The following is a 15,938-nucleotide window of genomic DNA, read 5'->3' as shown; positions in this document are numbered from 1 at the left end:
ACGCTGCGTTTCACCTAGCTGTTCGGTTGGTTCTGTTCAAGTTTGTATCATTATCATCCCACCCATGAATCACATGCCCCTCATGTATAAAAATCCCCGCTCGCATGCTAACCTTTCTGTTTCAAACTCCAAGCCCAGTCAACGTCCACTACTCCCACCACCTAACCGTCACCTCATCGGCCATGAATCACACCTCAATCCCACCCCCACGACCCTTCCCTCCTCCCTTCGGATCATGCTAGCCGCCATTTCGTGGCTCCGCTCGCGCCGGATTCGCTGCCTCTTTCTCATCCTGTGTTCCCCTATTCTTCTCCCTTTCCTCTGTGCTTCCTTCCCTCTTCTCTGCGCCGTCGAGCTCTGCATCCGTACTTGCCGCCGCAGCCGGAGGAAAAAGGAAGGAAACGATGAGAAACAGCTGCGGCGATGCGAGGAGGGATTCTGCGATTGCGATCGATTAGTGGAAGAGGAAAAGGAAGTTGGGCTTTTGCAGAGGTATTTGGAAGATCAGTTAAGGTTAGTTGGATCTATGTATGAATGCGGTGATGAATTTGATTGTCCAGAAGAGGAAGATACTGCTGATTTCAAGACTCCTCTTTTGGGGTAGTGACTACTGAACCTAAACTTTTCTTTCCCATTTACTTTTTGATTGTGTAACTGAAACCTGTGATTGGGGGTTTTTGTTGATCTACTAGGATTTGTACTGAAATTTTCATTCTTTTTAAAAATTATTACACTTCCATACTTTTTCTCTGATTAGAATTGGAATTTTTATTGATGGTCTCAATCCCAGGACTGAATTAGTCTGATCTGTATTTCAATCCCTGCAAAATTGATAGATTTTTTTTTTGTGAGAAGCTGAGGGACTTCTATTTGAAACTTTGCGGAGTGTGAAACGCCAAGGCAGGCTAACAATTTCCAATCATAGATTCTGGACGGTGGACAGCACAATCCGGTTGGATTTGGACACTGGAATATGCTATGGGCTCCATTTGTGGGCTCACATCTTCACTTTTTTTCTGCTTTTTGCCCTTTTTCAACCACACTATATTATGAGATAATAATTTCTTATTCAAAGTCCCCCATAAAACAAATAAATACATTAATATATTTTATTTAAATTTAAAATATAAATTTGTGGATAAATTTATTATATATAAATATATAAAACTTATGGTGGATATAGTTTCCAGTTCCCGTTTCCCCATGGCATTTTTTGTCCTCCGCATAAAATTAATTCTTTTCTTTATTAAACAGTAATTGCATTTTTAATGGAAATTATTTTTTGAAAAAGGTTTTTTATGAAAATATTTTTTAATTATAATATTAAATTAACATATATATATATATATATATATATATATATATATTTTGATATTTTAATAAAATTATTAAAGTTAAGGGAATAAATTTCTCTTTTAAAAAAATAAGTCATTTTTCTTTTAAAAATAATTTAATTTCTTCTTTTTGCTAAAAATTTAGATAATTTATTTTTTGAGCACCCTAAACACTATAAAATGTAAAAAAATATTTTTAAAGATGATATTTTCTATAAAATAAAAGAGCTTAATCATGTGTTAAGTCGTTTAATGACAGAAATTTTTTTTGTTATTCTTATATTTCTCCTCCCTTTTCCCTGTCTCTCTTCCTCTCTCCTCCCTCTATCAATTGCGACAATCAATTAACAATGCAGGAAAACCGGTGATTCAAAAAGCTTTGTAAATTAAATTAAAGATGAGTATGGTGGAGAGGGATAGTGAATTTGTTGAACGAGCAGATAGGAATGGCTTGGGAATGCAGAGAGTGTATTTACAAATTCCGTGGTGACAAGGCTAAGCTCAATTTTGGATGGTGACCGCTACCACTACCATGCAAGAGCTCAAAATCTTCAGGCGAAATCAACTTCTTGTTGCATTTGTTTCAATCTCTCCACTTTTTTTTAATTTTATGAAATCAAATCTAGAGACTGTAAAATGGATGTGTCTTCTCCTACTCACACCCAATTAGGAAAAGTTAATGTTATATAGCATTTATTATTTAAATGATGGGTCCCACTCAAAGCTTTAAAGAATTTGGTTCTCAAAATGAGAATTTTGGTGTATTTTTTTTCTTCTCCTTACTGCTGCCAATACAAATGAATAAATAGCAGAAGGAACAACTGACAAATCCTACACTTAAGGCCACAAACGGCACAATGAGCAAAAATAGGAAATATTTGTCGCAAAGAATCTTAACAAAGACATTTGACTTATTCAAATAAAAATGAAGAATTAAAAATAACTACAACAAATAAAAATAAGTTTATGACAAAGAACAAAGGCAAGACTTGGTCCAAGAGCAAGACTTAGTTCATATACTTCCTATTCTTGATAGGAATCCTTGAAGAACGACGCAGAGTTCCATCATTACTCCCCCCTTTAAAAGGAACCTTGTCCTCAAGGTTCAGATTCGAAAATCGGACCTGTAATTCAACTGAATTTTCCCAGGTAGTATCCTCCTGTGGCAAATGTTTCCATAAAACCAGACTTTCTTGAATGGTTCTAGACCCTCTACGAATCCACCTTGTATCCAATATTGTTGCTGGTTCCAAAATGGCTTCACCATCATCCGACAGTAGGGGCAAAACATCAGAGACAGGAAAAGTGTCACCAATATGTTGTTTAAGAAGTGACACATGAAACACTGGATGGACCTTAGAACCAGCAGTATAAGCCAATTTTCCAACACGTTCCAACACTCGATAGGGCCCAAAATAACGACTTGCAAGTTTTTGAGAAGCCCTCTTTGACACCGATTGTTGGCGGTAAGGCTGTAGCTTAAGGTAGACATGATCTCCGACTTGAAATTCAACATCTCTGCGCTTCAAATCGACATACTGCTTCATTTGATTAGCAGCACGCGACAAATGAGATTTCAGTTCCCGCAAGATTTCATCTCTTGTCTGCAAGGTCTGATCGACTTAATGAATAGGAGAATGTCCCCCTTCATACCGAGGCACCCCCGGTGGATGTCTACCATATAAAGCAAAGAAAGGAGTCATACCAATCGTTCGGTGAAAGGAAGTGTTATACCAATATTCTGCCCATGGTAGGAATGAGCACCATTTGCGTGGCTGTTGAGACGCAAAGCAGCGAAGGTACTGCTCCAGACATCGATTTGTGACTTCTGATTGGCCATCGATTTCAGGATGATAAGAGGAACTCATATTCAGCTTAGTTCCGGACAGCTTGAAAAATTCATGCCAAAAATTGCTTATAAAAATTGGATCTCTGTCACTGATTATGGACTTAGGCATTCCATGGTATTTGACAATCCCATCCACAAATTTTTCAGCAATTGCTTTAGCAGAGTAAGGGTGAGCTAGGGGCAAGAAGTGTGCATATTTACTAAGTCGGTCGACAACCACCAAAATTGAATTCTTTCCAGCTGAAGTTGGGAGCCCGTCAACAAAATCCATTGCAATGTCATCCCAAACTTGATGTGGAATGGATAGTGGTTGAAGAAGCCCGGCCGGAGAAGAGGTGGAGACTTTATTTTTCTGACAAACAGAACAGGCAGCAACATATTCTTGGATCTGTTTGCGCATAGAGGGCCAGTAAAATTGAGGAGCAATTCTTTTGTAGGTGCGTAAAACGCCTGAGTGTCCACCACTAGGGGAATCATGGAATTCCTGTAGAATCTGACAAGTTAAATCAAAATTTGGGGGAACCACAACCCGATTTTTATAAAAAATCAACCCATTTCTCCAAAAGTAAGGAGAGCCCGGATTGTTGGAAGCCAATTTACTGATATTAATCATGTAAGGATGAGTGGTGATTGAAGCCCGAATCTGATCCCAAAGTGAAGTATGAGGCAGAAAAAATGCATTTAAACTTGGACTACCTCTAACCCGTGATAAGGCATCAACAACCGTGTTTTCTTTGCCTGGTTTATAAATGATTTCGTAGTCGAAGCCCAGTAGCTTAGAAACCCATTTCTGCTGTTCAGGAGTGACAATTCTCTGCTCCACCAAATATTTGAGGCTTCGTTGGTCTGTTTGAATGAAGAACTTGCGGCCAAGTAGGTATGGACGCCATGTCCGAATAGCTTGTAGAATAGCTAGCATTTCCTTGGCATATGTGGACCAGGACTGTTTGGAGGCTCCCAATGCTCGACTCATGAAAGCAATTGGTTTGTCATTCTGGGATAACACAGCGCCTATGCCGTTATTGGAGGCATCGGTGGTGACGACACAAGGCTCGTCAAAATTAGGCATGGCAAGTGTTGGAGTAGCTGCCATAGCCTTTTTCAAGTCTATAAAGGCTTTAGCTGCTTCTTCATTCCAAGAAAATTGTCCTTTCTTCAACAAATTAGTTAAAGGTCGAGCTATGACTCCATAATCTCACACGAACTTCCTGTAATAACCTGTTAAGCCCAAAAAACCACGTAATTCAGACACGTTAGTGGGTTTAGGCCATTCAAGTATAACTTTAATCTTTCCTTGGTCCACCTGTACACCATCACAAGAGATAATATGCCCCAAATATTCTATTTGTTGCTGACCAAAAGCACATTTGCTAAGCTTGATGTAAAATTTATGTTGTCGCAATAACTCAAGTCTATAAAGGCTTTAGCTGCTTCTTCATTCCAAGAAAATTGTCCTTTCTTCAACAAATTAGTTAAAGGTCAAGCTATGACTCCATAATCTCGCATGAACTTCCTGTAATAACCTGTTAAGCCTAAAAACCCACGTAATTCAGACACGTTAGTGGGTTTAGGCCATTCAAGTATAACTTTAATCTTTCCTTGGTCCACCTGTACACCATCACAAGAGACAATATGCCCCAAATATTCTATTTGTTGCTGACCAAAAGCACATTTGCTAAGCTTGATGTAAAATTTATGTTGTCGCAACAACTCAAGAGCCAATTGTACATGTTGCAGATGCACACCCCAATTCGGACTATAGATTAAGACATAATCAAAGAAAACTAACACAAATTTCCGTAAATATGGACGAAAAATTGTGTTCATCAAAGCTTGGAAAGTTGAGGGAGCATTACACAAGCCGAAGGGCATTACCAAATATTCGTAGTGGCCATTATGTGTGCAAAAGGCTGTTTTGTGGACATCAGCGGGGTGAACTCGAACTTGATGGAATGCTGCGATGAAATCCAATTTTGTAAAGTAAGCAGCTCCATGAAGTTCGTCCAACATATCTTCAACGGTTGGAATTGGAAATCTGTCCCGGATTGTCACTGCGTTGAGGGCTCTGTAATCTGTACAAAAACGCCAAGAACCATCCTTTTTCTTAACAAGCAGAACAGGGGAACAAAAGGGACTGCATCGCCTGAATTAACCTGCACCAAAGCATATCTTGGACTTGCTTTTCAATTTCCGCCTTCTGAAAGTAGGCGTACCTGTATGGTCGGACATTAACTGGATTTGTTCCTTCCTTGAGGTTGATATGGTGGCTGATAGTGCTCTCAGGAGGGAGCTGATTTGGCTAATGATAAACATCTGAAAATTTATCCAGCAATTTCCGCATCTCTGGGTGAATTCCTTCGGGTAAATCTATTGATGAAGTTTCAACGCAAATGGCAAAAAATGAGCTATGGTGTCGCAGCTCTTTAGCCATCGCCTTCAAGGAGGAAGATTTAATTTGTTGTTTTGTTAAACCTTGCAGGTGTCGCTGCTCCCCATTCCAAATAAAATCCATAGTCAACCTGTCCCAATTGCATTGGACTGTCCCCAATTGCCGCAGCCACTGTACCCCTAATACCACATCCAAACCCATGATTGGCAAGGAATAAAACGTAATTGAGAAGGGTATACCTTGCAAGAGAGCTGGAGTATTTCTGAATTTTCCACTGCATTAAAGAGGATCCCCATTTGCTACTTTCACGTTGAAGGGTCTGGTTGGTTCGACCAACAATTTGAGTGATCCGGCCACTTTTTCATTGATGAAATTGTGCGTGGACCCACTATCAATGAGGCAAATCAGTTCTAAGGATTTGATTTGAATAACAACCCACATGGTACCTGATGAAGACCACCCAGTAAGTGCGTGTAGAGAAATTTCAGGTTCACCATCTTCATCATCGTCGTCAATGTCAAATCCGCCATCAAGAAGAAGAAGTTGGGGTTTAGTACACCTGTGTTCAAGAACAAACTTCTCATCACAATTAAAGCACAGTTCTTTCGCCCGCCGATTTTGCATCTCTTCCCACGAAAGCCGTTTTATTGGTGTAGATGGTTTGCTCGTTGTCGGGGACAAAAAACTCATCTGATAAGACGAACGAATTGCCTTCTTTTGTTACAGCAACTGTTCATCCCTCATTCAAGCTAGGCTGATGGCTTCTTTCAGAGTTTTCGGTTTAAACATTCTAATTCCCTCAGCAATCTCTGGTTTAAGACCTCCCATAAACGTCCCAACAAGTGCCTTTTGTGTCCACCCTTTTACCCTGTTACCCAATCTTTCGAACTCCCGTTGACAATCTCGCAAGAGTCCAGTTTGGCGAATTTTTGATAAGGACTCATCGAAATCTTCACAGTCAGTAGGCCCAAATCGGGACCATAATTCCTCAGAGAAGATTGCCCATGTTACGCTGCCCCCTCGCCGGTGTGAGTCCTGCGAAGCCACTGCCACCATTCGTTTGCCTCTCCCCGAAGGTGATAAGAGGCCAAAGACACCTTTTCTGAGTCTGGGGTTCCCTGGTATTCAAAGAACTGATCCACCCTTGTGAACCATTCAGTTGGATCATCACCGGAGTATTTTGGAAACTCCAATTTTGCCAATTTCGCAGAAACCAGCGGCCTTCCTCCATCTCTGGATTCTTCTTGGTTGGTGAGATTTTGACTGATTCGATTGCTTATGCTGCTAGATGCATCTTTGCTTGTAAGTGAAAGTTCAGAGAATTTAGTGATGGCTGCCTTGATTTGTTGCAGTTCATCGCTAAGTCCCCGTTCCATCTTTGATAGATCCTCTTGGAGCTAGCCAAGGCCAACCTCCAAATTTTCGATTCGCTCTTTGTTTGTTGCCATGAAAAGAGGAAAAAAGAATTAGGATTGCAAGCTCTGATACCACTGATGGGTCCCAGTCAAAGCTTTAAAGAATTTGGTTCTCAAAAATGAGAATTTTGGTGTATTTTTTTTCTTCTCCTTACTACTGCCAATACAAATGAATAAATAGCAGAAGGAACAACTAACAAATCCTACACTTAAGACCACAAACGGCACAATGAGCAAAAATAGGAAATATTTGCTGCAGTAAATCTTAACAGCACATTTGACTTATTCAAATAAAAATGAAGAATTAAAAATAAGTGCAACAAATAAAAATAAGTTTATGACAAAGAAGAGTAACAAAGAAGACTTGGTCCAAGAGCAAGACTTAGTTCATATACTTCCTATTTTTGATAGGAATCCTTGAAGAACGACGCAGAGTTCCATCATTAAACATCTACGTTGGTTTCTTGAGAAAGAAAAGGGTGAGAGAAGACAAGAAAAGATCGAAATTGCGCTTAAGCTTACTAGACCAGCTTCAAGGGAAAAGCCTTAGCAAGCATGAAGAGCAAAAGGCAATTAAGGTACAAGCATTAACCTCCTTCGCTATTATATTTTCTACAAAGAGGCTAGCTGAATTGCTGGTCTTTAATTTAAATAGAGTAATTTTGACACGATTTGATTACATGACATGTAATTAAATGAATTTAAATGTAGCATAAATAGATTCAAATCATAAGCTGGTCGACCTATTTATGAAACGCTAAAATTGAAAATTTAATTGGGTTTACTCACTTAAATTGATAATATAAAAAATGATATGTTTAATTAATTAGGTTAATAGGTTTATTTTGACTCATTTAAACATACTAGCTTTTTGACACCTGGGTTGTGCATACATCTTATTATTTTTAACTCGTGTATTTTACAATTTTTAATTGAAATTTTAGAAATAATAATTTTAATTTAAAATATAATATCATTCATTAAATATATTATTTTCAATATACAGCACAATTGATTCTATATAATTTATGAAAAAAATATACAAATATAATTATCATGTTGACATTTTGAAAAAATTCAATTAATAAAAAATTAAAAATTTTAGTCATTACAAAAATATAATTTTTAATTAATATAATTCTTCAAATATATTTCCAAAAAATTTTAAAAAAAATGCCATAAACATTTTATTGAGAATATCATAAACATTTTTTTAAAATACTATAAATATTTTCTTTTGAATGTCATAACATTTCTTAATGATTGATTTATATTATCTTATAAGTAAAATAATAAGTTTAAATTAAAATCTATTTCAACTTGTATATGCACTAATCTTTGAAATATAATCACGCAAAAAATATAAATATTTGAATATTTCATTTTTACCATTAAAATAAATAAATATATATTATTAAAATATAATTTCTTTTTTAAGCAAAACATTTTTTCAATATTTTAATATATTTTTTTTATTCATCATCTATAATATGTATTATAATTTAAAAAAAAAACTACTGAATTTTAATAAATTCTATTTTTAAATTCTATTAGATTCCCATTTTAGGATTTTATTAGTTAAAATTTACTAAAATATATTGGTTAATTTATTTTTTATTCTTTAATTAAAACAAAATAAAATTAGTTCTTTATTGTCATATTAATAAATCATCATGGGTATTTTTTATAAAGCCAGTGTTCTCCCTCCCACACAAACATTAAGTATAAATAGGACTAAAAATTTTAAATTTATATAAACTCTAAAATTAGGAATTTTAAATTTATATAAATATTAAAATTAATATATGGATTATATATTAATTGTATTTTTTATTTTTCACTTATTAATTTCTTATTTTAGTTCATTACTTCTTATAAAAATTTATATTTAATTGAAACTAAGTAAAAGTAATATCAAAAATTTTAAATTTATATAAAAATTAAAACTAGTTTAAATAATAAAAATGTAATTATAATTAATTTGAACAATGAAGGGTATTTTTGGCAAAATGAATGTCACCCTCTCCCCTCCCACGTTAATATATGGTATAAATAGATGGATTGTGACCCTTATTATTTACATATTAAAACTACATAATTTTAGTTATGGGGTATAAATATAAGGAGCTAAACTTAATCCTAATAATCTCATTTCATTTCATTTGAATGATGTTTGGATATTTGAATAATTATTGAATATTACGTTGCTATTTATATATTTTAATGATGTTGCTTAATATATATCTTAGCATAATAAACAGGTTAAACTAGGGATGGCAATAGGTCAAGTTTTCGTGGGTGTCCGATCCAATTAAACTCTAATATGATGTTTTTGGATAGTATATAATTAGGTTTGAGACGGATTTAAATTTGGAGAATAATAGCCATAACAGGTTTGGGTCAAATTTGAATTTCGCAAGCTAGATATCCATTACCTAATTCTATTTATATAAATACTTAATTAAATATGAAATATATGTTTTTCATAATAATATTTGTAAATTTTTATATATTTTATTTTAAAAAATTAGAATTTAAATATTTTATAAAATTATTAAATTTTTAAAATATAAATGTTGATAAAACATAATTTTTTATGTAAATTATTAATTAAAATATATAAAATTAAACGGATTGGAGTATTTTTCAGATAATAATTATTGAGTTTGAGATAGATTTGAATAATAAAAATAAATTTTAATTGAATTTAAAATAATTTTAAATTTTGAAAATATTAATCGGGTTCGAGTACGATAATTTCATAAGTAACATATCCGTTACTATCCCTAAATTAAACGTGTTACATGGTTAAACGTGTCATGTCATATAAAATTTATAATAACTTATTTATTTAAATGGATTAAATATGTTGTATCATGACACATTAATGATTTATTTATTTAAATAGATTATACAAGTCATGTAACCTGTGTTGTAAATATATTTATGTTGGAGTTGAGTATTTTGATACTATTAATTAAATAGCTCGTATCCATATGAGCTTTTTTTTTTTTTTTATATATGTGTAGGTTAACATAATCGGTTTATGAACTGTGTACACAAATTGCACTACTTAAAACTAGAAAAGCATGAATAAATAATATGAAAATTAAAAAAAAAATAACACGATGAATTCGTTAAATATATTCTAATTTAATCTTGGTGAGCATCGGGGTTGCTTTGTTGGTGATGACGAGGGTGACGGTAAAGAGTGGACTGGGGAAAGGAAGGGGTTGGGGAGGGGGGAGAGAGAAATTGATTAGTTCAGTTTAGTTTGAATTGAAAAATTAAAAATTAAAATCTAAATTTTAGCAAATTAAATCGAATTAAAGAGAAAATTAAACCAACTAAATTAAAACTTTTAGCAAGTTAAAATGAACTAAATTTAATTTGGTTGGTTCAATTTAAGCTTCGTTTTAGGCTTATTTTTTGAACTTATTCTAACTTATTTCAGTTATATATATTTTTTAATTTTAAATTAAGACATAATAATAATAAATTGATAATAAACTATTTGATTCAGTTTTATTATTTTTTAAAAAATCAAACCAAATCAAATAGATCTAATTTCTTGAAGTTAAAAATCAACTAAACTATTAAAAAATTAAATCAATTTTTCAAATTAAACCTGTTTAATTTATTTTTTCAATTTGAACTTAATTCTACTCACTCTTATAAAGGAGAAGGACACTAAGAAATGTATTAGTTTTTTTTTATTAATAATTAAAAAAAACTTAAAAAAGAATGAAAAATTAAGTATTTTTAATATAATGATAAAAAATTTAGAAATAAAGTAGTTAATAATCACAAATCTTAAGAATTTCAGTGTAATTTACTAAAATAATAAATTGTATATAATACAAGTTTAATCTCACATGAAAAATGACTTAGTAATCATTGAGTTTAATATTTTATATTAAAATTTGTGTATAAATATATGAATATAAAATAAATATAAATATAAATATTTAATAATAAAGTTCACTCAACACTGTTTCTCTCTATTTAATGGAGAGAAACTTTCTTTCCTTTTCTTTGTTGCTGAAAGTCTTAGCTCTACTTTTCGCTGGAGTTCTTGCGGCCTCTGCCCCATCCGGGTACGAGATGGTTTCCCTTGCTCTGCCTGGAAGTGAATTAGACTTTCCCCACCTTTGGGTGGATTTTTTGGGGATAAATACGTGATTTTACTTTGTTTTGCTGCATATCTATACGATTTGGGGAGGGATTTGGTTTAGATCTGCTCTATGATGGTACTGTTTGAGTTTATCTCTGAGTTTGGGTTGTGCTTTTAGCTATGGGGATGGGTCTTTGAACTGGTTGAGTTATGAAGGAATAGGTATCTTAATGGTTCGAGTGTTAAGCCCTTTCTATGGCTTCCCCCTTCAACTAAAACAGACTGAGAAATCTATGGGCTCTGCCTCTTCTTCTACTATTTTGTCCTCATGAACTCTGGATCCTTGTTTCATGGTGGTGTTCTTGCTGTTTCTTTAGAGCAGAGTTTGGTTATCTTGAACCTTGGAAGCTATAGAGCCTAGGTTTTCATGGTTAGGCAATAAATGCATGTGCAGCCTAGTGGCTGCTCTTTGGTGTGCAGAATCTTCCTCCATCGACCTTTCAAGGAAAAGATGCATCAAAGGCCTGATGGCAGCATGGCTCCTGCAATCGCAGGGATAGCAAGGGATCAGGATTTTGCCGATAACTAATTAGATTAAACCCTAATAAAATATGTTATGTTTGGACAGTATATAATTAAATTTTTTATATATTATAATTTAAAATTTAGTAATCTTGGTATATTTAAGTTAAATTTAAATTTTATATGCGAATTATTTTATATAAATATTTAATTAAATATAAAATATTTTTTTATAATAATATTTATAAATTTTTATATATTTTATTTTGTGAAGTATTAAATTTTAAAAATATAAATTATTAATAAATATAATTTTTTATATAAATTTTTAATTAAAATATATAAAATTAAATGAATTTAATTATTTTTTAAATAATAATAATAATTAAATTTAAGATAAATTTAAATAATTAATAATAAATTTTAATTAAAATTAAAAAATTTTAAATTTTAAAAATATTAATTATATTTAAATAGAGTAATTTTTATGAATTCTCTATCCCTGTCCCTGTAAAGATGCTTCGAGTCTATAGTTTGAGTGGTAATTCGACTTAGCTATGATGCTTCGGTGGGTTGGGTTTATTCAATTCGGTTGGATTATAGGGTCCGTTTTTCTATAAGGCATGGGCATTGTGATTGGGCTTTAAGCCTATTATTATAACTCTTTTCTCAAGGCTGGTTAAGCCCCTTCTGTAATGAAACCAATTTATTTAAACTGAAAAGATGAATATCATTCATAAAAGAGATATATGTAATGATTATTTGGCTATTTGTATATCATATTGAGCTTACAATTGGCGCTTTCATCATCACCTGTAAAAGAAAAGTTCTCAGAATGACTCAATCTAAACAAAGAAGTAAAGACAAAAAAAAAAAAAAAAAATTCTTCCCCAGAAAATTGACAATAAAATATATAGTGAATAATGTTTTATCCCAAGTATCTAAAAATAATTAATACCAACTCAATTTTTTATAAAAATAAATTTAATAATTATTAAATTAAATATTTATATTAAAATTAATTAAAAATATATAAATATTTAATTTATCAATTATTATTATTATTTTATTTTTATTAAATATCGAGTTCATAGCATTCGTCCAAAAAACAAACGAACACCAATGAGAAAACGACTACTAAGGTGGGTATAAGCTGTCATCATTACCTGAAAAAAAGACTCAATCTAAAAAAGCCAAAAAAACACCAAAAAAAGCCTTCGGCACAGAAATTGACAATGGGATGGCAACAGGTAGAACTTTTAATTTTTAAGTTTATTTAATAAATTAATTGAATTTAAACTAAATAATATTTGATTTACTGAGGAACTTGAGTCAATTTATTTATAAATTCGTAAATTAATTTATGAATAAACATATTAAATAAATCTGTGAGTAAATTTATTTATAATAATATTTGTATTAATTATTTTATTTTATTATAGTATAATATTTATTATTTTATTTAAAAATATTTTAAAATAATATATTATTTAAAATTATGATATAATGAATGTATAAGATGTAATTATTCAATATAATTATTTAGAATTTAAATTTAATCTTTTATAAAAATTCAATTATTTTTTATATAAGAGTTAATTAAAATTACTTAATTTAAATTTCATAATTATAAATCTAAAACTTATTTCATAAATTAATCAAGTTACTCGAGACTGATTTCAATAAAAAGCTCAATTTTATCGGCTCATTTAGAATTCACTTTTTAAACGAGTCAAATTTAAACTTATAGATATTTATCTCGAGTTTGAATAAATAAATTCCTACCTCATCCTATTTTAATTCTCAAGAAACTTATGCTAAGGACCCGTATAGTTTACCTTTTATTTATTTTTTAATATGTGATAAATTATAAGATAAATTCTATTCAGATTTAAATAAAATTTTTAATCTACGCTCAAATTATAATTCAACAATTGATAGAAAATATATAAAATATTTAATAATTGAATTAATTTTTTTATGAGATAGAAATATGAGAGATTATTAGATATTTTTGATATGCATATTTTTTTTTATAATTATGTAAAATTAATATTTATTTTAAAAAGTGAATTATTCACCGTTTTATAAGAGGATAAAGACTATTTTGATTTGCTTCGAAAATGTGTTATAAAGTAATTTAAAGTAAATATATGGTACATCAGTCCAGTTTAATTAAAAAAATAATTAAATTATTTAAATTATAATAAAATATACTTTATCTTAATTAAGTTATTCTTTAATACATTTAATTGAGGGAGGTGATAAAATAAATTATTAAGAATTGTAATAATTATTATATTTAGCAAGAAAAAAGTAAAATCTAAAAAAAAATAATTGATATTTTTTAATTTTTTAATTATGAAAAAAAAGAAAACATTTTCTATAAACAATGGTAGGAAGACAAATTTTACCTTGTTTGGTATTGTATTTAGAGTTCAAAATTATTTTTTTGATTAAAAACACTATTTTAGATGCTGTTTAAAAAATAATTTAAAAAAGTTATTTTATTATTTTAGTATTTTTATGATTAAAACTTATCAAATTTAATTTTAAATTATTTTTTAAAATTCTTTAACTAGTGTATCTAAAAAAGTGATTTCTCCCATAGCAGTTCTAACAATAATATGAGTGTGATTTTCTCAACAGCAGTTCCAACAACAATGTGAGTGCAACTTCTCTTGAATCATAGAAGCCAATAATGACAATGACTCCATTAATTAGAAAAACATATGTTTTGTTAAAAATTATAATGTATGTTTTGTTAAAACTATTATATTTACGTCAAATGACAATATTTAAAGCAGCTAAGTTTTTCTTAGTGCTGCCCCATAAGATTTTAAAATTGTTATATTTATTCCAAGTGACAATATCTAGTAGAATTTATTTATGGTAAATTTTCTTCCGGTCATATAGAATTTCAAATGAATTACATTGATGTCAAATAATAATTTTATTGATAGTAATTTTTTTTAAAAAAGTCAACTGAATGGACTTTATTGATATTTATTAAATTTTATATAGTATTTATTGAATTTATTAAATTTTATATAGTATTTATTGAATTTATTGATAGGAATTTTTCTTCCTATCACATAAAATTTCAAATGAATTATATTTATGCTAAATGACAATTTTATTGATAAAATTTTTTTAAAAAAAAGTTTCGAATTGAATTTATTAATATTTATTAAATTTTATATAGTATTTATAGAATATTGATTTTCTATACTTTAATCAATTTTGACATTTCTAATGTATACAATGATAAATATTTTATAATATCCTATGTGGGTGTAATATATAATTGTTATTTAATTTTAATTTAATTTTTAAATTATAATCTAAATTTAACTTTTCTATCAAACAAACGTAGGAAGACAAATTTTACCTTGTTTGGTATTGCATATTTAGAGTTCAAAATTATTTTTTGATTAAAAAAAAAATAATTTAAATATTTTATTATTTTAGTATTTTTATGATTAAAACTTATCAAATTTAATTTTAAATTATTTTTAAAATTCTTTAACTAGTGTATCTAAAAAGTGATTCTCTTGAATCATAGAAGCCAATAATGACAATGACTCCATTAATTCAGAAAAACATATGTTTTGTTAAAAATTATAATGTATGTTTTGTTAAAACTATTATATTTAAATGACAATATTTAAATAAGTTTTAAGATTTTAAAATTGTTATATTTATTCCAAGTGACAATATCTAGTAGAATTTATTTATGGTAAATTTTCATATAGAATTTCAAATGAATTACATTGATGTCAAATAATAATTTTATTGATAGTAATTTTTTAAAAAAGTCAACTGAATGGACTTTATTGATATTTCAATTAAATTTGATAAAGTATTTATTGAATTAAATTTTATATAAAATTTATAATTTCTAAATAGCAATTTTTTTAATATGAAAAAATTACCTAAAATTCTTCCTAACTAAAAGAAATAAATTTTAATGAGTGGTATCTAATTTTGATAAAAAAAAAAAGTTTTATAGAATTTTTTAATATTTATTAAATTTTATATAGTATTTATAGAATATATTTTAATTAATAGAAATTAATTTTAATTTTAATTTAATAATTTATAATCTTAAATTAAGTGAGATATATATTTATTATAGTTAAATTTAATTTAATTTTTAAATTATAATCTAAATTTAACTTTTCTTAAGAAAAGCATTAGAAATATTTTCAAAATTAGAAAATAGTTACTTTCATTTTAATTAGAAAATATTAAAGTTTAATTTTAAATACATTTACTTTAAAAATATTTACATATCATATTTGAAACATTTTTC

General features: G+C 29.6%; 1 protein-coding gene and 1 non-coding gene across 2 annotated transcripts; one reads left to right on the top strand and one right to left on the bottom strand.

Annotated features, from left to right (window-relative positions):
- The first annotated feature begins 49 nt into the window (after positions 1-49).
- On the top strand, positions 50-1,068 carry LOC110651632 (uncharacterized). The gene is made up of 2 exons (XM_021807015.2): positions 50-600; positions 856-1,068. Exons 1-2 carry the CDS (start codon positions 65-67, stop codon positions 857-859), a joined length of 540 nt encoding a protein of 179 aa, XP_021662707.2. The 5' UTR covers positions 50-64; the 3' UTR covers positions 860-1,068.
- A 6,424-nt stretch (positions 1,069-7,492) lies between these two features.
- LOC131171670 (small nucleolar RNA snoR77) lies at positions 7,493-7,616 on the bottom strand. The gene has a single exon (XR_009142328.1). It is a non-coding gene; the product is annotated as a small nucleolar RNA snoR77 (small nucleolar RNA).
- Positions 7,617-15,938: the final 8,322 nt, after the last annotated feature.

This window comes from Hevea brasiliensis, chromosome 12 (genome assembly GCF_030052815.1).
Source record: "Hevea brasiliensis isolate MT/VB/25A 57/8 chromosome 12, ASM3005281v1, whole genome shotgun sequence".
Lineage (NCBI taxonomy): Eukaryota > Viridiplantae > Streptophyta > Magnoliopsida > Malpighiales > Euphorbiaceae > Hevea > Hevea brasiliensis.
The sequence above is the reverse complement of the archived record's forward strand: the minus strand, read 5'-3'. Positions and strand labels throughout refer to the sequence as shown.

Coding starts and splice junctions, on each gene's coding strand:
- LOC110651632 (XM_021807015.2), top strand. CDS start 65: ATGAATCACATGCCCCTCATGTATAAAAATCCCCGCTCGCATGCTAAC.